The following is a 22,054-nucleotide window of genomic DNA, read 5'->3' on the forward strand; positions in this document are numbered from 1 at the left end:
CTGAGTCGACTGCGATTCACAGAACGGCGGCGTTCTGTGCGGCGCTCGCTGACATCACACCCAAACCACCTTCTGTGACCATGCCCTCACCTTTTAAAGTATTAATGTTTATTTTTCCTCATAAACTTTTTATACTTTATTCTGGATGGGCCTCAGGAATGTGCTGACAGGTGTGCTGCACCTGCTGATGAAACAGGAAGCTGCAGTCGCTCACCTCGTGCTCCTCAAATTGATCACCAACACTTTTTATTGATTATTATTATTTTTATTATTCATGGATCCGTCCTGCAGGATGTTTGTCTTCTTACGTCACTTTATAAAAATGATAAACAAACATTTCAGAACAAAAATAAACGTTTTCTTTTATTTTGAAAGGTCACTTCATGTCATCAAAACCTTTTCAAATTAAAGTTCACGTCTGAGTATTATCAGTGTTCACAGTGACCTCAGTGATGACGTCATGCGTAAGCCGAAGCGGCGCGCCGTCCCATTAAGGCAGCAGGTGGACAGGTGTGCTCCTGCACAGGTGTCTGCGGTCCATCGTGTCTCTGAAACCATCGACTCAGATTGCAACCAATCAGAGTGTAAGGAACAGCCAGAGTCTGTTTGCAGAATCAGAGGCCCCGCCCCCTGCACACTCAAGCCCTCTGGGCCCTTCAGGCGTAGCCACACTTGTGCAGCTTCAGGTTGCGCTGGTCGGCGTAGCGTTTGCCGCAGCGGTCGCAGATGTACTGCTTCCCACCGGCGTGCAGGTGGCGCTTGTGCGTGCGCAGGTGGCTGCCCTGGCTGAAGCTCTTGCCGCAGACGTCGCAGGCATACGGCTTCTCGCCCGTGTGCACGCGTGTGTGCAGCTTCAGGCTGTTGCTGTTGTTGAACTTCTTGTCGCAGGCACCGCACGCAAACGGCTTCTCGCCGGAGTGCGTGCGCCCGTGCGAGATCAGGCTGCTCTGCTGGCTGAACGTCTTCCCGCACTGGCGGCAGCAGAAGGGCCGCTCGCCCGTGTGCGTGCGGCGGTGGATCTTGAGGTTCACCGCCTGCCGGAAGCTTTTCCCGCAGAGGTCGCAGGCGAAGGGGCGGGCGCCGCTGTGCGTGCGCTGGTGGTTCCTGAGGTTGACGGCGTGCCGGAAAGCTTTGTGGCACTGCTCACACCTGAACGGCTTCTGGCCGCTATGGATCAGCTGGTGCGTGCGCAGCGTCACGGCGCGCGTGAATCCCTTCCCGCATGCCTTGCACACGAAGATCTTGGCGCCTGCGTGCGTCCGCTTGTGGCGCTGCAGGTTCTGCGGCAGATTGAAGCGGCGGCCGCACTGGTCACAGGCGTGCGGCTTCTCGCCCGTGTGCACGACGGCGTGCGCTTTCAGTTGGCCCTGCTTGCAGAAGCGTTTGCCGCACTGCGGGCACTCGAAGGGCCGCTCGCCCGTGTGCGTGCGCATGTGGCTCTGCATGCCCTGCCGCTGGCGGAAGGTGCGACCGCACACGCTGCACAAAAATGGCTTTTCTCCCGTGTGCACGCGCAGGTGCGTATTGAGGTTGCTCTGAGATGAGAAGGACTTCCCGCACGCCGTGCATGTGAAGTACTTCCAGGTGACGCTCTCCAGCACGAAGCCCGCCGGGCTCGTCACCTTCGATGGGGACAACAGCCGCTCCGACTCGTCCGGTGGGGCCGCCTCCACCTCGGCTCCTGAAAGAATAAGCACAGCTGATCAGACCATCACACGTGCGGGTGTACTTCCTGCCGCGGTCAAGCACTCACTCTCTGCGATTGCGCCCAGGTTGATGTTCCCGTGCTCGTCCTTAATGGTGACCGCCAGCACCAGCGGCGTCTCCTCCTCCTCCTCCTTCGAACTGGTCTGCAGGGACACATATACATACACTCAGTCACGGTCAGTGAACGCAGCACAGGTGAGCCAGAGCAGCAGGCTTACCTGAGGGGGCGTGGCTGAGTCGCCGCCCTGCTGCCGGAGTCCGTACGAGTGCTCGAGCTCTGCCACAAACATAACACAGTGAGGGTGACGTCACTGAGGCTCGGGGGTGGAGTCTTTGGGCGGGGCCAATACTTACCGATGTGGGCATTGCTGAGCACGTTGAGTACGCTCGTCTGCAGTCGCCGGGCGCCGCGGCCCGACGGCGGCTCCGCCGTCAGCCCGACTTCATCCAGCAGGTTGAGGATCTTCCCCAGAGCCTCGTTCCCCAGAGTCTCCATGATGGAGGCGAACAGCACCTGAGGTCAGAGGTCACACCGTCACCATGGCGGATGCTGTCCAAGATAAAGACAGTGTTGGATAACACCTCCCACCCACTCCATGACATGCTGGTCAGTCACAGGAGCTCGTTCAGTGAGAGACTGAGATTACCGAAAAGCACCACTGAACGACACAGGAAATCTTTCCTGCCTGTGGCTCCCTGTACAACGCATCCACTTAACACACTGGTTACTGCTACAACTACACGTTTCTTTTCCAGCTATTTATTTATGAGTGACTTATGTATGTATATATATGTATATATTGTACTATTCTTGTTAGCGTATTGTCTGTCTTGTCTTAATGTTGGTTTATAATGGAGCACTGTAACAAAAAATAATTTCCCCCAGGGATCAATAAAGTATTCTGATTCTGACAACGGTCAAAACTATACAACCACCACCAGCTACAGTCTGGGCCACCAGTCACACCACCACACCAGTTAGCCTGGACCACCAGTCACACCAGTTAGACTGGGTCACCAGTCACATCAACACACCAGTTAGCCTGGGCCACCAGTCACACCGCCACACCAGTTAGACTGGGTCACCAGTTTCACCGCCACACCAGTTAGACTGGGTCACCAGTCACATCAACACACCAGTTAGACTGGGTCACCAGTTACATCGCCACACCAGCTACACTGGGCAACCAGTTACACCGCCACACCAGGCAGTCCCCGCTCCTCACCATCCTCTCGCGGCTCTCCGTCCTCTCTCTGGCCAGCAGAGTAGGCTCCTCTCCGGCCTCCACCAGCTTCTTCAGCTCCGCCACTGCAGCGTGGACGAGGGACTCCATGACGGCGGCCAGCTGTGTGTGCAGGCCGGCGGAGAAGCTCATCCTGCGGGCTGACAGGCCACGGAGCCCTGCCGACCATCAGCGGGACCTCGGGCCGCTCTCAGCGGTTACTCAGAGGACAGAGGGCCCGGAGGAAAGAACCGAGAGTCCAGTCTGATCCGACCCACAGACCCGAACTACACGGGGGATTGCACCAAGAGCTGCTCTGGCTTCCGGTTCAAACAGGAAGCCGCTTCCGTTTCTAACTGTGATCCGGACAGAGCTCGCGGATGTCTGACTGTCGTTCCGCCTGTTTCTGGGCTGGATCAGGTTACACGTTACGGTTTGCGCCTCCAACGAGTAGCTAAATGTTTATTTTTTTTCATCTAAAAATCAAACAAATAAACACTTTCAATAAAAAACGTTTTGCTCTATTTCCATTTACAGCCATCCAATCAGAAAAATGATGGATAAACAGAAATCTTTGGTGTACAGAGAAGAACATGTTTAACTCTCAGCAGTGCTGTCACTCTGGGTCAAAGCTGCACGCAGGGCGGTCGGTCTCATTTATTTATCGTCCTGATACGAATCTCACAAACCAGACTGATTCATTTATCCTGGGAGCTTCCTCACACTCTGAGGACGAGCAGAGCAAACCTGTCATCACTGAGTGAGCCCGGAGGACAGATACCACAGAAGAAGAGTGATCAATCACGTCCCTCCAGTGTTTCACAGGAAATACCAAAATAAAAGCTGAGCAGAAGCAGGGCAGTGAAAATGTTTCTCTTCCACCCGAGTTCATGTCTGTCCTGCGAGCCCTCAGGTAAACCTGGACAGGTGAGACACCGCGGCCTCGAATGCCCCTCGGACAGCTCGTTTGTTAAATCGGACGTTTGATGAGTGAACGCTGGTGTTTGCTGATTCTTTCTCAGACAAAAGAAACCGAGCACAAGCTTTTTTCCATTCTGGGATTTTTATTGAAAATTAAAACCAGTTTGGAGGAAACATCAGCAGGTCAGAGTCCACGAGCTGCTTCCTGTCGTGACTGACTGAATGTTTTTCACATTAAAAGTTTCTTTCAATAAGGTCACAGGTTAGATCTGTGAAGGAGGCTAAAATCAGACAGAATCTGAATGGACTTCTGAACTGTGAGATCTCAGGAGCGGAGGTGAAACATTCGTGTTTCAGGTGTGATCTGATGACTCCGACTGCAGCTCCGCCTCCATCACTCTCCGCCCTCACTCTGCCGCTGCTGCTCCACCCACTCCCTGATGAGGCGGTTGGCGAGGGCGTGTTTCGGAGGAAGCCAGATGATGGGGGGGTCGCCTCTCCTGGGCGGAGCTTTCATCTGGAGGGCGCGGGTGATTTCGTCCATGGTGAACCAGCGAGCATCTTCCAGCTCTGAGTTGTCCACGCTCAGCTGCACAGGAAACGAGAGCAGGTCACATGACACTACATCATTGAGTACGAGGAGCTCCGAGCTCGCTTCTCCTCGTCCTGATTACACAACCTCAATAATCACCTGTGAGCTCACCTGAGTGTGGGCGGGGCTAACCAAGGCGTGGCAGCCCAGCATGAAGGAGCTGTGCGGGAATGGCCAGTGCTGCGAGGAGCTGTAGGAGATGCTCTGGATCTCCAGACCCACCTCCTCCGCCACCTCCCTGCAGACCGCCTCCTCCAGAGTCTCACCTGGAACCACACACACACACACACAGGTGAGTTCTACACACACACAAACACACAAACACACACACACAGGTGAGTCTGACCCATGTCACAGAAGCCGGCCAGCGCGCTGTAGAGTCCACGTGGGAAGGATGGCTGGCGGCCCAGCAGACACCGACTCCCATCAGACACCAGAGCGACCGCCACCGCAGACATCTGTAGACACAAACAGTCAGACCCGGCTCGGTTCTGGTTCAGTTCTGCACCGAGGACGTTACCTTCGGGTAGTAGACGGTGGAGCTGCTGCTGCAGAACCTCTGGCTGCCTGCTCGGTTTCGTTGAGTCGGCTGGCCCGAAGCGCCGCAGAACCTGCTGGTCTGATGCCAACGCAGCAGCGCCTGACCCTGCAGGGTCAGGACACACAGACTACTGTGTGACTCTTCTACTGGGGCGGTATCAGTATCGGTTTGGTGGGACGGTGCTGAAACGTTCCTGATTTGGTACCAGAACCGAACAGGTGGGTATCAGAGGTCAGCTGCAGTCACTCACCTTGGACACTAGAGGCGCCTCAGCTGTGGGCAGCAGAAAGAAGGCCTTCCTCAGATCGATGAAGGTCCCCTGAGAGGCTTCCTCCACCGCCGCCTGGTCCAGTTCTCCTGAACAGAGACCAGAACCTCCAGAGTCAGGAACATGGCGCTGGCGAGCTCACAATGCAGGGATCTGGATTTCAATCGTTCTCACCGACATCCAGACAGAACTGAGCCTGGTTCTGCTCAGAACAGCCAATCAGAACTGCCTCCTTCAGCTGTGACCCGTCTGAACCGAGCCTCTGTAGGACCAACTGCACATCTGGAACACGAAAAAGCGTCTCAGCAGGAATGTCACCTGACTGTCAGGTCCTCAGCGCTGCTCGCTCGGTCTCGGTTCTGTACCTGAGCAGGTGAAAGCTGCTGGGCTGAAGGTTCTGGCGTCGGGGCGTCGCAGCAGAGGAGACAAGCGGTGGAAGAGGAAGATGGAGCCATCCTTCAGCGCTGCCGCGCACGCCTCGTCGTCCTCCTTCAGCCTGTTCACATACCTGAAAGGACAGATCAGCTGATCAGCCCATCGATCGACCGACTGATCGATCAGTAATGGAGCAAAATAACGAGTTACCTCATCCTGGACACGAAGCTGGAGCAGCAGCGGCTCGGCTGTGTTTTCAGGCCTGAGAGGAGGAGCCTCAGAGGTCTCAGCATGGCTCTGATGTGGGCGGGGTCTCCTTCCTGCAGACAGGTGACAGCAGATGACCTCCACACCTGATTCTCTGAAGGACAAACGCTCAGGTACGGCGTCTGTGGTCTGACACCAGAGAGTCCGACAGTGTGGACCTGTGACTGACGACCTCAGAGAGGAGGAGACCTTTGACCTCTGACCTTTGACTTTTGAAACAACTCTTTGTCAAAAGTTACACAAAGAAAGAGGGGAAAATATTACTGCACGTGTTCACAGACGCACAGCATCAGAGTTCAGTCTTCACAGAAACATGTGGATGTGCCGCCGTTTTATAAGCAGTCAGACCCTCGAACACGAGGTCAGCATCTGTGGACCGCGCTCCCCTCGTTTTCTTTCTCCTAGTTAGCATGAATCCCATCTTTGCGACCAATGAGAAAGCTGGAAAGGCTGCTGTGCTGCTGTATTTGGGAGGGGAATATGAGCACTCTCAGCACCGCTGTTGGAGTGATGTAGCTGGGACATCCACCCCACTAATGTAGCAGGGTGGACCCATGGACCACACCCCCCACTGCAGAGCCACTACGTTTCTGCAGCGGAGGCTTGCACACGAACCTCCAGCTGCCTCTCGGAGAACCTGCTGCTAAAAGCACCGCACCACCTCGACTGCAGAGGACCGAGTAACGAAGCTTTGTTAAAGACGTTCACTCCTCTACTGCAGCACTGCAGTGGTGGAAAAGCAGGAAAAACAGTTTCCTGGAAAAACAAATTTCCCAGTGTCCACTGTTCCCTCCTGTAGCTGATATAGAGACAAAAGATTCTCATTCAAGTTTTCCTGATTTCCCACTGAGTTAACGACTTCAAGGGATTTTCCTCGACACCCACTGGCTCCAAAAAAGACTAAAAGCTTGATGCGAGCACCGCTGCGGTGCTACTGCTGCACGATGGTCTGATGATGAAGCCCACAGGTGATGATGCTGACCTTATCACTGGTGTTAAAGCCCGTCTAAGCTGGCTGCTGTTACAGTGACACTCGTCACTTTGACTCATGAGTATATTTTAATTCCTGGGTTAATTCGTTCTCTGCCATGTTTCTGGTCTGTGTCCAGCTCAACAGTGAACTGTTAACTCAAACTCCTCATTCTACACAACCCAGTGAAATAAACTTATCTTACCTTTAACCAATGAACAACCACAGGGTGTAAACTTCTGAAAATACAGCCCAAACAAACTCACTCACACTCCCAGCATGCAGTGCAGGAAGGAGAGGAGCATTTTGTTTTAATGTCAGTTGCCTTGGAAACAAATGTACTGTGTTATTCAGAATAACAGGCGGAGTGAGATCAAAGGTTAGACCCACTCACCCAATAACCAACCAGCTGCTGTAAAAGCTGCTGATCACGGCCTGGACTCTGCTGGAGCCAATCACCACGTGATCTGCCCTTTAACTCCACCCACAGCAGTGGGAGCCTCCACCTTGAGACCTGCAGTAACCGTCTGCAGTTACACACACAGTTCTTGTATTAAAGCTGCAGCTCTGACCTTAAATCGGCCACTTTTTGAACGGAGTCTGGTGTGAGTCTCTTTCTTTCCCGTGGAGCTTCTGACGCTACAGCTTCTTCTTCTTCTGCTCATATTTTCATGTTGCTGACGACAATAACAGCAAGCAAAGTACCGCCCCCTGCAGGAAAAACACCGCACTTACAGGAATTATAATTATATTATGATTCATGCATGTAATTTATCGCTTATGATCAGTTATGATATAACTAAAATGTAAATGTATTTAAAAATAAAACTGTGTGTAAAATATAATATTATATTAATTAGACGATAGAAAACATTAATTTGATATAATGAACATAATTGGGATATGATGTCACTGTTTGCTGCGTCATTATTTGAATGTTATTATTGTACTGGGGCCAGTGTGGTTACTGTGGACAAGCGTGGCTCTGACAGGGCTGAACATCCATCAGTAACTGTCTGTTTAAACTTTATTTCCAGTGTTTCACAGTTTGAATAAATAAAGGTTTCATATTCAATTTTCACCTCAGACAATAGTGATGTGTCGGTCGCGAACGAAACGGCTCTTAGAGCCGACTCTTTGAAGTGACCGACGCGACTGGCTCCTTATTGGGAGCCGTGGTTTGTTTTTTCTCTCTCTCACCCTCTCTCTCTCTCTCTCTCTCTCGCACTTTTTTCCCGCTTCACTCTGCACGCGAGCCTTGTGCTTTGCGCTGAGCAGAGGGGGGAGGGGCGGTAGTTACACTTGCAGTAGCACAGGAACAGAGCGGGAGGGAGAGAGAGAGAGAGCCCGGGACAACGTCACATTAGAAAGGTATAGTGATCATCCACAACTATCTTCAGTTGCAGATGATAAAGGATTCAGAAAGTTTATTCATGCAGGCCCATATGACAGAGAATGTGCATCTTCTTTTTGTTTTCATATTTTAATTTATATTTAGTTGTGTTGTGGTTTGCAGTGTTTTGTGTTGTTTCACTTTAAATTTGTTTAAAAGGAAAAAGCTGAAAATTTAAATAGTTAAAAGTTGAAATGTACATATTTGGTTTTTGTATTATATGATTTATTTATTACATTTTATGTGGAGTGAATAAATGAAAGTATATTTACGGTGGCCCCTACAGACAAAACACGTACAAACTCCAAAACGTGTAAAAACACAACAGATGTGCTCCAGGATGCTAGGGGGCAGTGTTGAGCTTTTGTTACCTCGTGGCTACACAAGCCAGCAAGTACCAACGACTGGATTTGGTGTGAAGTAACAGGTAAATGAACATTTTTTTTAATTATTATTATTTTTAATTATTATTACATACCCAAATAATACACATATTCAATTCAATTCAATTTTATTTATATAGCGCCAAATCACAACAAAAGTCGCCTCAAGGCGCTTACATATGCTTTCAATTGTGTAATTTAAGTGATTTACGTAGCTCTGTTTGGAAGTTCAGTTAACGCTAGAAATGTGTTTTGGAGCTTGTACGTGTTTTGTCTCTAGGGGCCACCGTAAATATACTTTTATTTATTCACTCCTTTATTCACTGCATGAATAAACTTTCTGAATCCTTTATCATCTGCAACTGAAAATAATTGTGGATGATTACTATACCTTTCTAATGTGACGATGTTGTCTCTTGTTGTTGTCCTTGGCTCTCTTTCTCCCTCTGCTTTGTCTCTAGGGGCCACCCTATATATTTATATATAAACATAAATAAATAAAACCACGTTTTTTTAACATTAGTAATTCCTTTTGTGCATATTTTTATATTGTTGATGATAATAAATTAATTAAAGCAACAAAACAACCCAAAGAGCCCATTGGGAGCCGAAAGACCCAGTTCTCTAAAAAGATCCGGAATTCCCATCACCATCAGTGCGGTAAAAACGACTTTAATGCTACTTCCGAAGCAAAAGAAAATCACTTTAAAATATTAAATGCCATATACCCGTCCAAGGACTATCTTCACAAGAAATTCAATATAGATACGAACGCATGTACTTTTTGCAACACTGATATTGAGACTACAGAGCACCTTTTTTATTCATGTGAAAGTTCCAGATCTTTTTGGGATGATTTTCAGTACTGGTTAACCTCTAAAAATATTGACTGCCCTTCTCTAACCTTTCAAGTAATTAGATTTGGCCTACAAACAGAAAATAAGAAAATAGAATTTGGGATTAACAACTTATTTATAGTTGCAAAATTTTTCATTCATAAATGTCGCTTCTTGAAAATTACTCCGATTTTTGCTGGCTTTAAAAATGAAGCCCTTCTATTGAAGGCTTCATTAGACAAGTGTAACTTAAATAAAGCTCACGCCTTACTTGAATTTTTGATGCTGCTTTTCAGCTGATGTAGCTGGACTGTGTGTGCGTACTTTTGTTTTTGTTTTGTTTTCTTTGTTTTTTGTTTTTTAAATTTTTTTTCTTACTTTATATGGAAGGTCATTTAATGTACTTGTATGCTGCTTTATGTTATTTCTGACCTATACTGTTCTTTTCTTTTGTTCTTTGTTCGATGGCTGCTTTGTTCTTAACCACCTATACTTGTACATATCTTTTTGATTTGTAAGATATGCGCTGTATTTGTTAATTTGTACAATTAAAAAAAAAAATGCTACTTCCGGCTGTGACGCGAGGACTGCTGTTCCCAGCAGTCTTTGCGGCTGCGCACACGTGGTGGAACGGCGGACGGAGGCATCATGGCTGTGTTTATGGACCTGAACGTGTCGTTTCTCCCGGACAGGAGCGACCTGCGCAGCGTCGTGGAGACGGCGGCTCACCGTGAGTGTCCGCGGCCGCAGACAACGCTCTGTGCGCCGGCCTGCCGCTGCTCAGCCGCGGGAACGTAACGCTCCTGTCTCCGGGACCAGCGGCTTTTAAAAATGACTGTTTTTTGAATAGAGTCTGGTGGAAGTTTCCCATCCCAAGAAGTTTTCCATCAGACTCCATTCAAAAAACAGTCATTTTAAGGTTTCTCCGCGGTTTGCAGAAATGTAAACAAAAGTCTGTACCCTCGTATTCCCGAGAGACTGATGATTTTAATTATGTGGTCGCAGTTGTTCCAAGTCAGAGCCGTAACACACTGAACTAAGTAACATAATACAGCTTAGAACAAACAGCTCCATAATCAGTTACACGCAGTAAATATATAAGTGTTGACACTGAGCTGCCCTCTTGTCCTGCGGACTTTTTCCTCTGTGTGTGCAGATAGTGAGGCTGTAACTATTACAGTGTTCACAGTGTGTTAGATGAGTTGTACAGCGAGATGGCAGCGGGCAGGTGCGTTATGGATAATCTCAGTCTCTCACTGAGCGTGCTCCTGTGATTGGCCAGCATGTCATGGAGTGGGTGGGAGGTATTGTCCAGTATTGTCTTTATTTTGTACAACATCCACCTCTCAGACACCACCCTAAGGGAGACCAGCTCCCTCCCCACAACATTACTGGCCTTGTGATCAGTTTGAGTCTGTCGGCTTCTGCAACCCTCAACCTGCTGGCCCAGCGTGCAACAGCACAGAGGATCGCACTGACCACAACAGACTCATAGAAAATCCTGAGCGTTGTCTGACAGATGTTGAAGGACCTCAGAGATGACTGTGGCCCTGCCTGTAGAGGGCAGTGGTGTTTTTAACCCAGTCCAGTTTATTATCTATGTGCACTCTGAGGTATTTCTAGTCCTGCACAACGTCCTCACGCTGGATTGAAACAGGGGTCACAGGTTTCCCGGTCCTCCTAAAGTCCACAATCGGTTCTTTGGTCTTTGCCACGTTGAGCTGCAGATGATTCTGTGTGACGTGACAAAGGAGTCGACCACAGCCCGGTACTCTGACTCATCACCCTCACTGATGCATCCAACCACCGCAGAGTCATCAGAACCCTACTGATGATGGAGGTCTGTGTGCAGTGGCTGAAGTCTGTGGTGTAGAGGGGGAGAGGACGGTCCCCTGTGGTGCTGATCACCTTGTCAGACACACACTGTGGAAGACGCACATATTGTGGTCTTCCTGTAACAACAGGTAACAACAATCCAGGACACCAGAGAATCCACCTGCATCGCTGTTAGCTGATCACCCAGGAGGGTCGGCCTGATGGTGCTCGCCGGCTGGTCCAGCAGACCTGGCTGAGTGGAGTCTTCTCGTTTGTCTCTGAACCTGGTCGTGAGTGAAAGTGACAGGTGGGGAAGGGGTGTGGCTGTGGACTGCAGGCTGACTACAGGTAAGGCTGTAGGGGGAGGAGTTTTACCTGCAGTGTAAATCTGGTGAACAACACATTCACTCCTTACCTCTGCCCTCACCCTCCTCTAATAATAATAATAATAATGGATTGCATTTATAAAGCGCTTTTCGGGACCCCTCAAAGTGCTTTACAATTCCACTATTCATTCACTCTCACATTCACACACTGGTGGAGGCAGCTACAGTTGTAGCCACAGCTGCCCTGGGGCAGACTGACAGAAGCGAGGCTGCCATATCGCGCCATCGGCCCCTCTGGCCAACACCAGTAGGCGGTAGGTGAAGTGTCTTGCCCAAGGACACAACGACCGAGACGGGGCTCGAACCGGCAACCTTCCGATTACAAGACGAACTCCCAACTCTTGAGCCACGATCGCCCCTCGATCTCTCCTGCTGTTCTACTGGAGTTTCCACTCCTGCTTCCTCCTGTAAATGTCCTCATCCTCACTGATCTCATCTCTCAGTAACACCTGAACCAGTCTCACCTCCTCTCTGATGCCCTCCTCCTGTCACTGAGGAGGGTTTGATGTCTTCAGCCTCTCACGGTCACTTTATTATTAGTGAAACATCCTGTCAGTCAAGTTTCAATGATCAGCTTTACACCCAAAACAACAAACAACAGCAAAACCAGACTCCATTCAAAAATCTGCAATTTTTAACGGTTCAGTTGAAACAAAATGAAAAAGATTTAACGCAGAAATCTGACTCAGCATCAAGTAAGCCAAGGTGCAGATGTAATCTGTGAGCAGCGTTTACACCAGACTCCATTCAAAAAACGGGCCGTTTTAGAGGTTCCTCTTGTTGTGAGTGTGTCAGTGACATTTATGCAGCTGTCAGTGATTATCAGCCGCCTCCTGCTCAGATGCGTTGCATCGCACGGTGAAAACCTTCCAGCCTTCACACATGTGTTTCTGTCCTCCTGCAGTCGGGTTCTCCACCATCGCCCTCAACTACGTATTTGAGCCCACAGCCAAGAAGAAACAGGTGAGTGCACCTGCTGGGCTGCGTTCAGGAACAGCACAGAAACCGTGGAATTAATATTCAGGTTGAACCTGCCTGATTAGCAATCAATAAATAAAACATCTGTGGCTAGTTTTTAACAAAAAGCATCCGTAGCTTCAGATGTTTATTTTGTAAATCTCCGTGTCACTTCCTTCCTGCAGGAGATCCCCACCCCGACTCCGATCAACGAACTGATCGATCAGCTGCCCGTGGTGCAGGGTCGATCTCGTCCAATCAGAGTGCTGAACAGGCTGACGGTGGTGATATCAGACGCGAGTCACTTTGTGAGTTCTGTAAACTCCGACGTTTCATAAACCTGTAAACTCATCGATCACGTCTTCATAATCAATCTGTAAGGCAGGGTGCTGAGGGGGCGGGGCCTGTGTCAGCTGTAAAGTACATTTTAAATATCTGTATTACAGGATTACTCGAGTGGTTAGAGGCAACCGTGGTTTCTGCTAAAGTTGAATTAAAGAGATTCCAGATTACATCAGCCGTGTCCATGGTTACAGGATGACAATCTGAAGGGTGACAACCTGATTCATGGTTTGGTGTGTGTGTGTGTGTTTTCAGAGGCCGAACGCTCCGGAGTACCGTCGCTTCGACCTGCTCGCTGTCCAGCCAACCTCAGAGAAACTTTTCCACGTGAGCTTCACTGACACGCAAACACTGTGCTGTGTTCACTGACTGCAGGACTTTCTGCTTCATCAGCTTTATTTGCACACTTTTAAAATAAATCTGGCTTTTCGTGCTGCACCTGAACACTGCGTAAAAATAACACTGCTGTGTGGACACACACACACACACACACAATATACACACATCAGCACCATGATTGGATGCTCAGTTCCAAAACCTCTCATATGCGTGTGTGTGTGTGTGTGTGTGTGTGTGTGTGTGTGCAGGCAGCCTGCATGGTTTATGACATCGACATCATCTGTGTGCCGATGACGGAGAAACTTCCTTTCTTCTTCAAGAGAGCGCCGATCAACGGGGTGACCGAGCATCGTGACCCAGATTATTACTGCGACCGTCACGTGACTGTTTATTAATGTGTGTGTTTGTGTGTGTGTAGGCCATAGACAGAGGTGTGGTGTTCGAGGTGTCGTACTCTGCAGCCATCAGAGACTCCACCATGAGGCGCTACACCATCGCCAACGCCGTCAGTCTGATGGAGAGCTGCAAGGGAAAGGTGGCGCTGTTTCTCCAATGCTTCCTGTACCAACGACTCGACTTCCTGTCACGTGACTAAATTGTGTTTGTGTTTTTTCTCAGAGTGTGATTCTGTCCAGTGCAGCTCAGAAGGTCAGTGATGGGTGACTGTATTGATCGCTGATTGATTGGTGGCCGTGCTCAGTGCGCTTATTTTTGTTTGCAGGCTCTCGAGCTCAGAGGACCGTATGATGTCACCAACCTGTATCCTTCATTAGTACTACTGCGTGTGTTACTGCAGTAGTACTGCGTGTGTTACTGCGTGTGTTACTGCAGTAGTACTGCGTGTGTTACTGCAGTACTACTGCGTGTGTTACTGCGTGTGTTACTGCAGTAGTACTGCGTGTGTTACTGCAGTAGTACTGCGTGTGTTACTGCAGTACTACTGCGTGTGTTACTGCAGTACTACTGCGTGTGTTACTGCGTGTGTTACTGCAGTACTACTGCGTGTGTTACTGCAGTACTACTGCGTGTGTTACTGCGTGTGTTACTGCAGTAGTACTGCGTGTGTTACTGCAGTACTACTGCGTGTGTTACTGCGTGTGTTACTGCAGTACTACTGCGTGTGTTACTGCAGTAGTACTGTGTGTGTTACTGCGTGTGTTACTGCAGTAGTACTGCGTGTGTTACTGCAGTAGTACTGTGTGTGTTACTGCGTGTGTTACTGCGTGTGTTACTGCGTGTGTTACTGCAGTAGTACTGCGTGTGTTACTGCGTGTGTTACTGCAGTAGTACTGCGTGTGTTACTGCAGTAGTACTGCGTGTGTTACTGCGTGTGTTACTGCAGTAGTACTGCGTGTGTTACTGCAGTAGTACTGCGTGTGTTACTGCGTGTGTTACTGCAGTACTACTGCGTGTGTTACTGCAGTACTACTGCGTGTGTTACTGCAGTAGTACTGCGTGTGTTACTGCAGTAGTACTGCGTGTGTTACTGCGTGTGGTGTTGTGGTCCTGATGCTCCTCCTCAGAGCTCTGCTGTTCGGTTTGTCAGACGGAGACGCCAAAGAAGCCGTCTCGTCCACCTGCAGAGCCGCTCTGCTGCACGCAGGTGAGCGCCCGGTGCTGCACCTGCACCTGTGAGCGAGCACGAACCCTCTCAGGAAACACTTTGTTTGTTTGTGGTCAGAAACCAGGAGGACAGCCAGCGGAATCATCTACACCACGAGGAGCCAGCAGGAGGCGCCACAGGGCTCAGTAGACGGTAGGTTTAAGTCCGGTTATCTTTACAGATGTTACAGATGTTTGTGCTCTGTGGCGATTGAGCTGCGGTGGAATAAAGTGATGATGAGCGAGTCAAACACACCTCTTGAAACTGGCTGATATCAGACATGTCCATGTGCTGGACGTCCGTCCTGAATGTCACCTGGATGTTCAGGTTGGACGTTTTACACGAACCTTTATTTAAACATTTCCTCCTGAAGAAGTGACCTGAGCCGGCTGCAGCGGGACTCACGGTCAGGAATACTCATTTCCCCCCACAGACGGTCGTCTCTAAGCCCGTGTGACTGAAGCTTCAGTCCAACACTGACGGACGGCCGAACGTCATGTGATCAATGGCCACGTCTGCACAACCTCAATAACAGCATAAGAGGAAATGACCCCGGCCCTGAGATGGTCACTCTAGGAAACAGACGTTTGTTTTATTCAAAGTTTGATCATTCTGTGGTCAGAAAGGAGGACATGTCCAGGATGTGTTCTCTGGATGTTCCAGCGTGTAGCAACATAACCGGAACCCAGAGTGGGGTCCTGTGTACCACCGAGTGGGCTTCAGAGTACTGATTGTAAGTTGTGTCATCAGTGCTGAAGATAAACAGGTAACTGACCAGGTGTGTTTCTACCCGAACAGGTGAAACTCCAGCAGCCAAGAGAGCCAAACCAACGTGACCGCGAGAACGACCGACACCGGAGGAGGAGGGGACTGTCAGTTGTGTAGGGGGCGTGGCCGATAGCGGTGGAGGGTGGGGCATACAGTGGAGGAGGGCGGGCCAACTCCGGTTTCTTCTCCTGCCTTTTTTTTCAAATTGTTGATATTTTTTTTGTTTCTGCTGACAGTTTAAAGCAAATTCTGAGTTTAATAAACAGTTTGAAGAATTCACATTTGTCTCTGTGCAGCAGGGCCTCTGCTTCCATCCTCTGTGCTCCCCAACAATTCAAACAAAAAGTCCATTTATATGCAGATGAAACTGGTTTTTATTTACAATCATATGGAAATTTGGACTGTGCAGCTCTGTGAGGACCAAACTGTGACTCAGCAGCTTGTAGAAGATGTAGATTATCATCAGCATTAATGGTTTGCTGTGGTTCACTCAGCTTCGTCTCAACGAGGTTTGCAGCGTTCATTCATGCACGGCTCTCTGAGCTCTGACTGGACCGTAGCAGCAGCTGTTCTTTTCTTTTGGGTCATCGTCCTGTTGATGACCCGGTTTGGTCCAAGCGTCAGCTGTGGGACAGACAGCCTCCGAATGTAGAATGCTTTGGTGTGCAGAGGAGTTCACGCTGCTCTCAGATCATCATCCACCGTGCTGATGGCTCGTGTGAGGGTTCGAACCCTGCTGTGCATTAAGGACAAACGGGTCCAGTCCCAGCTCCTTAGACTATGGACGAGGTTTGTTCCAAAACGCTTTCCAAACCCAGGTTTGCACGTTAGACGGAAGACCCTTTCTCCTGCGTTTCCTCCAAACAAGCCTTACATGTTTAGTCTTTTTCTAGCTGTAGTTTCATGAACTTTAAGTCTTTTCCCTGTAAAGACATTTAGGAAAAGATGACAGTAGATGTCTTTCTGAAAGCGCTGTAACTAAGTTTAAGAATATAATCCACCCACTGTTATCATCTTCAGTGCCCTGTACCAACACAGAGCAGAGCAGCTATCTGAACGCTACCCCAACAGAGGTCGATTATCTTGTTAATAATTTCACCTCCTCACTACGTACGACTCTGGATACTGTAGCTCCAGTGAAAACTAAGGTCTCTAATCAGAAGTACCTGACTCCGTGGTATAATTCTCAAACACGTACCCTAAAGCAGATGACTCGTAATCTGGAGAGGAAATGGCGTGTCACTAATTTAGGGGATCATCATTTAGCCTGGAGAAATAGTTTTGCTGCTTTATAAGAAAGCCCTCCGCAAAGCCAGAACATCTTACTATTCATCACTGATTGAAGAAAATAAGAACAACCCCAGGTTTCTCTTCAGCTCTGTAGCCAGGCTGACAAACAGTCAGAGCTCTTCAAACATACGATGTTCAGCTGAGATCTAGAGCATCAACACTTCTCCAGCACGATGAAGGTCAAAGGTCGTTGACCATTAAAGGCACCACCGTGCTCTCTGAAACGCCCCAGCTGCCATCATCACTGTTCTCCTCGCTTCAGCTTGTTTGTTGGTTTAGTCAAAAGAAAAGGGGGACAAAGCTGTTCACAGTCAAAGCTTTTATTCTGAAATCAGTACAAATGCTGGCCTCTGATTGGTCAGCCCAGATAGCGGACGTGATGTCATCAAAAATAGGGAGCTGCTTTTACATTCAGTCAAATTCAGAATAAAAAATATACAAATCTGCCTCAGAAAAATAGAAATGTACAGACACGAAGACTCTTATTTTGAAAAACCACATGAATTTTCCTTCCCCTTACAGTAAACTCTCATTAACACCTCGTTAAGCCTTTCAGTCGGTTCTATACTGGAGTTTAAAAAATTCTACTGGCATTTTTCCTGTAAACACATCACAAGTCTTCACCGTGTGAAAGCCCTTTAAACGGAGACAGTGAACGCACCACCAATCACAGTTATTGATCATTGATTGGACTGGCGCACATATCACACAGGAGAGGGGGTGGGCTTAAAGCTCAGGTAAACGCTCACACTCAGTGGTGTGTTCAGGGACACAAGGACATCAGAGATTTCAGAACTTAAGTCTGAGGAGTACTGCTGGTCCTGAATGCATCACCGGATGGAAACGTTAAACTGCTCCTTGACAACGATGTGAAGGTGGGGTGGGGCCTTGATGACATCTTCCAGCAGCACCATTTTAGTGAAGCACCTGAAGCATCAATGTGATTGGACGGCTGGTTGCGGGAGAATGGGTGGAGCTTCAGAGGCCCATGATGTGGTTGAAGTGACCCTGAAAAAGCAGAAAGACACCGTTGAGGCTCTCAGCCAATCACGGAGCCACAGAGACGACTCTGTAAGCCTCGCTTCCACAGGGGGCAGGGCTTAACTGTTTCGTGAGTTCGGCGTCTTACCGGTTCTCCTCTGAGACACCTAGGACAGCAGAGCAGAACAGGTGTGGGCCGTACCTGCATACACACACACAAGTCACCATAGCAACAGCACCTGTACACCTGTCCTCCAGCTGAACACGGTGAGGACTTTCCACCACGTTTATCTGAAGCTGACCTCTGACCCTTAGATCTTAATGACATCCTGTGTCTTGTCAGAGGAAGCTCGACGAGCTCACCTGTTGATCCGGCTGCTGATTGGTCGCAGGACTGCTCTGCGACGTCTCCATTGGACAGTCGGACATCTGGAGCTCCGCCTCCAAACAGAGCCGCTTCTGAAAAAAAAAACCCAACATCAGCACCATCAGCACACCTGAGGACCTCACCTGAAACTGTGACCTCAATGACGGGGTGGGGCTAAGCAGGTGTGTCACTTTCCTTCTAAACTTGCGTTTTGGTAATCCAGAAGTACAGCACGCAACCACAGAGGTCATGAAGAAGTCACTGAGTGGCCTCCGTCAGCCCTCAGTTTTCATACCCGACCCGGAGACACGCAGTGCTGCACACCTCCTTTACCCCACGGACCTGCTCTCAGACACTCCCACAGCTGTCACTCTGTCTGTGACGCTGGCTTTAAGAAATCAGTGCTTCAAGTGTTAAAAACATGTTCAGCGCCATCTTCTGTCAGCACGGAGCGTGACGTCACGTGGTTGGTTGGCCGGGCTAACAGGCTCACATTAGTTTATGTTATACCTGAGGAAAGTAAACAGCAGTGTGAGGGGATCACTGTGGTGCTGCAGCAGTGAGTTCATGTTAAACCAGGATAAACTGTAAACAGGAAGTGGCTGTTTGGCTGGCTGCACTCAAACAGGAACATCCAGCTGTTAGCCGTGATGTTGGTGTTTGTAACGCACTTTATAAACGAGGACTGTGTCAGACCGACATGCTGGAGTCTGCAGCTGTTCCTCATCGAGCCTGCAAAGCAGATGTTCACGTGCTGCCATCAGCCAACTTTATGCAAAAAGCAAAATGTTCCCAACACAAGTAAACTGTTGTACCGACACAAGATTGTGCTAAACATGTTTTTAAAACCCTAACTTCACATACAGAGTTACCTCTACATGCAGCGTCTCATGTCCCCTCTGACCCGTTGTTTCCTGTCACAGAAACACGTCACCGTTCCCGTTTCTTTAATGAATCCATGAAGCTCTGTGTCAGTGTACATGCACATGTGTGCGTGTGTGTGCATGCGTGTGTGTTCTGTGTTCAGCCGAGAGAAAGGTTAAGCAAAAGTCAACAACCTTCGGTCGACGCGGGCGGCCTTGAATGAGGAGGGAGAGAGTCACAACAAACAGTCTTATTATCTAAAGGAGAGTTTTGTTATTCCCGTCAGCTTGTGCCTTGAGCATCTTCATGAGATGGAGATGGCAGCTGTTTTGGTTAGTGCAAACAAACTGCTTCCAATTTTACAGTTGGTCTAATGTCCGTCACCAGGTCTCTCAACTCCCGTTCTTCTCCAAGATCGTATCCATATTACGTTCAATAAACACAGTCGTACTCACAGCCCTGCCCATCGTCTATCATGTCGGCCAGCCTGGTGGGATTTTGAACAGCTGTAACCGCTTCTTGTTCTTTGATAAGCTGAGCCAGCTCCAATCAGCCAGAACTCTGTTATCGTGGTTCTGAATTGGTAGATGTTGTTCACTGTCCTCCATCGAGAGTGTCGTCAGACACACGACGCAACCGACCATCGAGTATCCGGCAGCAAACGTCTCCGCAGGACAATCGGGCTCTCCCAAGCCCAGCAGGGTGTCAATTTCATTAAGGGACCAGTTGATCAAATCCATAATTCTTCTTTAGGTTTTTAGAGAACAAGTCTGGGAGACTCTCTTAGGGTTAGAAAATAAGCGAGACTATACAAGAAACATGAAAGCCAAGCAGGAAAGATAAGGGAGAGGGAGAAAGTGCGACTCCCAGAGAGCTGTCAGCTGAAAGCTCTGCTTATCTCAGCGTGGTGCGCTTCAACTTCTTAGGAAGCTGGACAGAAGAAGAAGTGTGAGGCCTAAAATCTCCACAGCAGAGGAACGGGTTCTGAAGACCCGACACAGGACCCGGGAGATGATTTGGACCTTTAGCCCATCAGGAAGCCGTTCTTAATGAAGGGAACGAGGAGGAAAGGCTGAGGTACGAAGATCAGAGGAACAGGTCTGACGGAGCCACATCTGAAGGTTCAAATAAGAGCTCCAAGCATCCGAGAAGCTGCAGATGTTCCTGCAGATGTACTTGATGTACTTGAAGAGGCTCAGGACTGATGTCATTTTGTAGTTCTCTTATTTCGCTGATGTTTCTTCTTCTATGGTTTTTGTTTGGCTCGTGTCTCTGTAAATTGTTACTGTTTAAATAAAGTTATTACTGTTTTTGTCCAAAAACTCTGATGACCCCGGCTACTCCTAATAAACTGCTCCTCCTCCTCAGGTGTCTTACCGCTTTGGAGTTGCGCGGCTCCGCCTCCAGACTTCTCTTCTTCATGGGGTGCGCGCACTGCATGCTAGCTGCTAATAGTTAGCCTGTTAGCATTAGTTTGGTAGACACTGACCGGAAGCTGCCGGTTTCCCGCCCAAAGAGCACAAACGGAGCCGATTAACCGATCGATCGTTAACTTCGTGCTACCTGACCGACAACTATCCGCTGTTGCTGCTGTTGCTGCTGTTGGCTGACCTTCTGCTGACCGGCAACATGAAGCTCTCAGCATCAAGCCCACCGCTTCCGGTATGACACGGAAACAACTTTTCACAATAAAAGCACTGACGGTTTCGCTTCCGCCTTATTTTTGTGCGTGTATCTGAATATGTTTTTATATATGTTCAAATATCTCTGTGTGTGCGCGCGCGCGCGCGTGTGTGTAAAAGGCTGTGTCTCTTCTGTGCTGAGAGCTACCAAATAACAATCTGTTGTGTGAACACATAATGATTCTTCTTTTTCTTGAACCCTAAAAAGAAGAAAAGTCATCTGATTTTGAAATTTTAAAAAGAAAATGTTATATTTTTTTACTGTATTTTTATAATAATTACACATTTTAGTGTGTGTATTTACTCCATTTAGATAAACTTCAAAGTCCTGAAAGTTGTCACATTCCTGCATCACAGCAGCCAAACGTGAAACACAAACTTAAATCAAATATAATTATACATGTCTAAGTCTAACATAAAGGCTTATCATTCAAGGTTAAAAAGAGAAACGAAGAAAAAATAAAACGGCACATTACTTTTATTTTGAAGCGGAACTTTGTTTTTTTAAATCTTGTTGACGTTTCGCGTGTTGATTTGACATTTTTAGGATCGCCTCAATTTCAAATACTGTGACGTGAGGCAGACCATCCAATTAAGGTGAGGTGATTGTCTCGCGAGGTTTGAAGAGAATTGAAAAGATTTATTTATTTTTACTGAACAGTCTTTAAGTTACTAACATGTTCATCAAGCAACCCAAGCAGCAGTCCTGAAATACATAAATAAACTCTATTTAATTATTTACAATTATATTGCACGTATGCTGCTGGTCCCTCTGACACTTTTAAGGCATTCTTCTTCTGCAACATTTTTAAAGGCAGGAAAAGTTGGAGAAAACTTTCAAACGTCACATATTTGGTATTCTGATCATCTCCACGATTGTAAATCTTTCCAGTGTAAATTTTCTTTTCACAGGAAGAGGAAAACATTGTTTCGTGCATTTTGTTTTTACTTCTATTGTCCAAAAAGTTGCAATCTTTAATTCTCAGATGAGGAAAAATCTGTGTTACGAATACTGTAATGATCCTTTCGTTAAAGCTAGCAGGTTAGCAGAGAGCAGTTCACTTTAAATGCGTCCTTAAAAGCAGAATGACGTCGAACCTTTCCATCCATGACATGGACCCTGGTCCAAACGCTTCCTTTAGAACCTGGCTGTGCTTCCAGACAGTGCTGTGGCCCGAGGCACA

General features: G+C 48.3%; 4 protein-coding genes across 7 annotated transcripts; 1 reads left to right on the forward strand and 3 right to left on the reverse strand.

Annotated features, from left to right (window-relative positions):
* Positions 1 to 336: 336 nt before the first annotated feature.
* Positions 337 to 3,855, reverse strand: LOC146380989 (uncharacterized). Of its 2 annotated transcripts, none has more exons than XM_084936948.1 (5): positions 2,934 to 3,855; positions 2,062 to 2,221; positions 1,926 to 1,984; positions 1,754 to 1,850; positions 337 to 1,681 (listed from the first exon to the last, which is right to left on the reverse strand). In XM_084936948.1, the coding sequence occupies exons 1-5, from the start codon at positions 3,081 to 3,083 to the stop codon at positions 657 to 659; spliced, it is 1,491 nt and encodes a 496-aa protein (XP_084793074.1). In that variant the 5' UTR covers positions 3,084 to 3,855; the 3' UTR covers positions 337 to 656. The 2 variants fall into 2 exon arrangements, with proteins under 2 accessions (XP_084793074.1, XP_084793075.1); XM_084936949.1 differs by having other exon boundaries at positions 2,062 to 2,257; positions 2,934 to 3,026.
* A 78-nt stretch (positions 3,856 to 3,933) lies between these two features.
* nudt13 (nudix (nucleoside diphosphate linked moiety X)-type motif 13) lies at positions 3,934 to 7,540 on the reverse strand. Of its 3 annotated transcripts, none has more exons than XM_084936951.1 (9): positions 7,259 to 7,524; positions 5,838 to 5,947; positions 5,618 to 5,760; positions 5,427 to 5,534; positions 5,235 to 5,341; positions 4,964 to 5,089; positions 4,790 to 4,901; positions 4,555 to 4,709; positions 3,934 to 4,440 (listed from the first exon to the last, which is right to left on the reverse strand). In XM_084936951.1, exons 2-9 carry the CDS (start codon positions 5,918 to 5,920, stop codon positions 4,246 to 4,248), a joined length of 1,029 nt encoding a protein of 342 aa, XP_084793077.1. In that variant the 5' UTR covers positions 5,921 to 5,947; positions 7,259 to 7,524; the 3' UTR covers positions 3,934 to 4,245. The 3 variants fall into 3 exon arrangements, with proteins under 3 accessions (XP_084793077.1, XP_084793078.1, XP_084793076.1); XM_084936952.1 differs by lacking the exon at positions 7,259 to 7,524 and adding an exon at positions 7,070 to 7,252; XM_084936950.1 differs by having other exon boundaries at positions 3,937 to 4,440; positions 7,437 to 7,540.
* Positions 7,541 to 10,072: 2,532 nt separating this feature from the next.
* On the forward strand, positions 10,073 to 15,965 carry rpp30 (ribonuclease P/MRP 30 subunit). The gene is made up of 11 exons (XM_084936953.1): positions 10,073 to 10,206; positions 12,582 to 12,640; positions 12,820 to 12,942; positions 13,232 to 13,303; positions 13,564 to 13,653; positions 13,734 to 13,850; positions 13,934 to 13,963; positions 14,037 to 14,074; positions 14,839 to 14,918; positions 14,997 to 15,071; positions 15,717 to 15,965. Exons 1-11 carry the CDS (start codon positions 10,125 to 10,127, stop codon positions 15,752 to 15,754), a joined length of 804 nt encoding a protein of 267 aa, XP_084793079.1. The 5' UTR covers positions 10,073 to 10,124; the 3' UTR covers positions 15,755 to 15,965.
* Positions 15,966 to 17,280: 1,315 nt separating this feature from the next.
* On the reverse strand, positions 17,281 to 20,845 carry LOC146380992 (uncharacterized). The gene is made up of 4 exons (XM_084936954.1): positions 20,566 to 20,845; positions 18,321 to 18,416; positions 18,106 to 18,159; positions 17,281 to 17,984 (listed from the first exon to the last, which is right to left on the reverse strand). Exons 1-4 carry the CDS (start codon positions 20,626 to 20,628, stop codon positions 17,955 to 17,957), a joined length of 243 nt encoding a protein of 80 aa, XP_084793080.1. The 5' UTR covers positions 20,629 to 20,845; the 3' UTR covers positions 17,281 to 17,954.
* Between the last annotated feature and the right edge of the window lie 1,209 nt (positions 20,846 to 22,054).

This window comes from Perissodus microlepis, chromosome 8 (assembly GCF_051167445.1).
Source record: "Perissodus microlepis isolate ML-2025 ecotype Zambia chromosome 8, ASM5116744v1, whole genome shotgun sequence".
Classification (NCBI taxonomy): Eukaryota; Metazoa; Chordata; class Actinopteri; order Cichliformes; family Cichlidae; genus Perissodus; species Perissodus microlepis.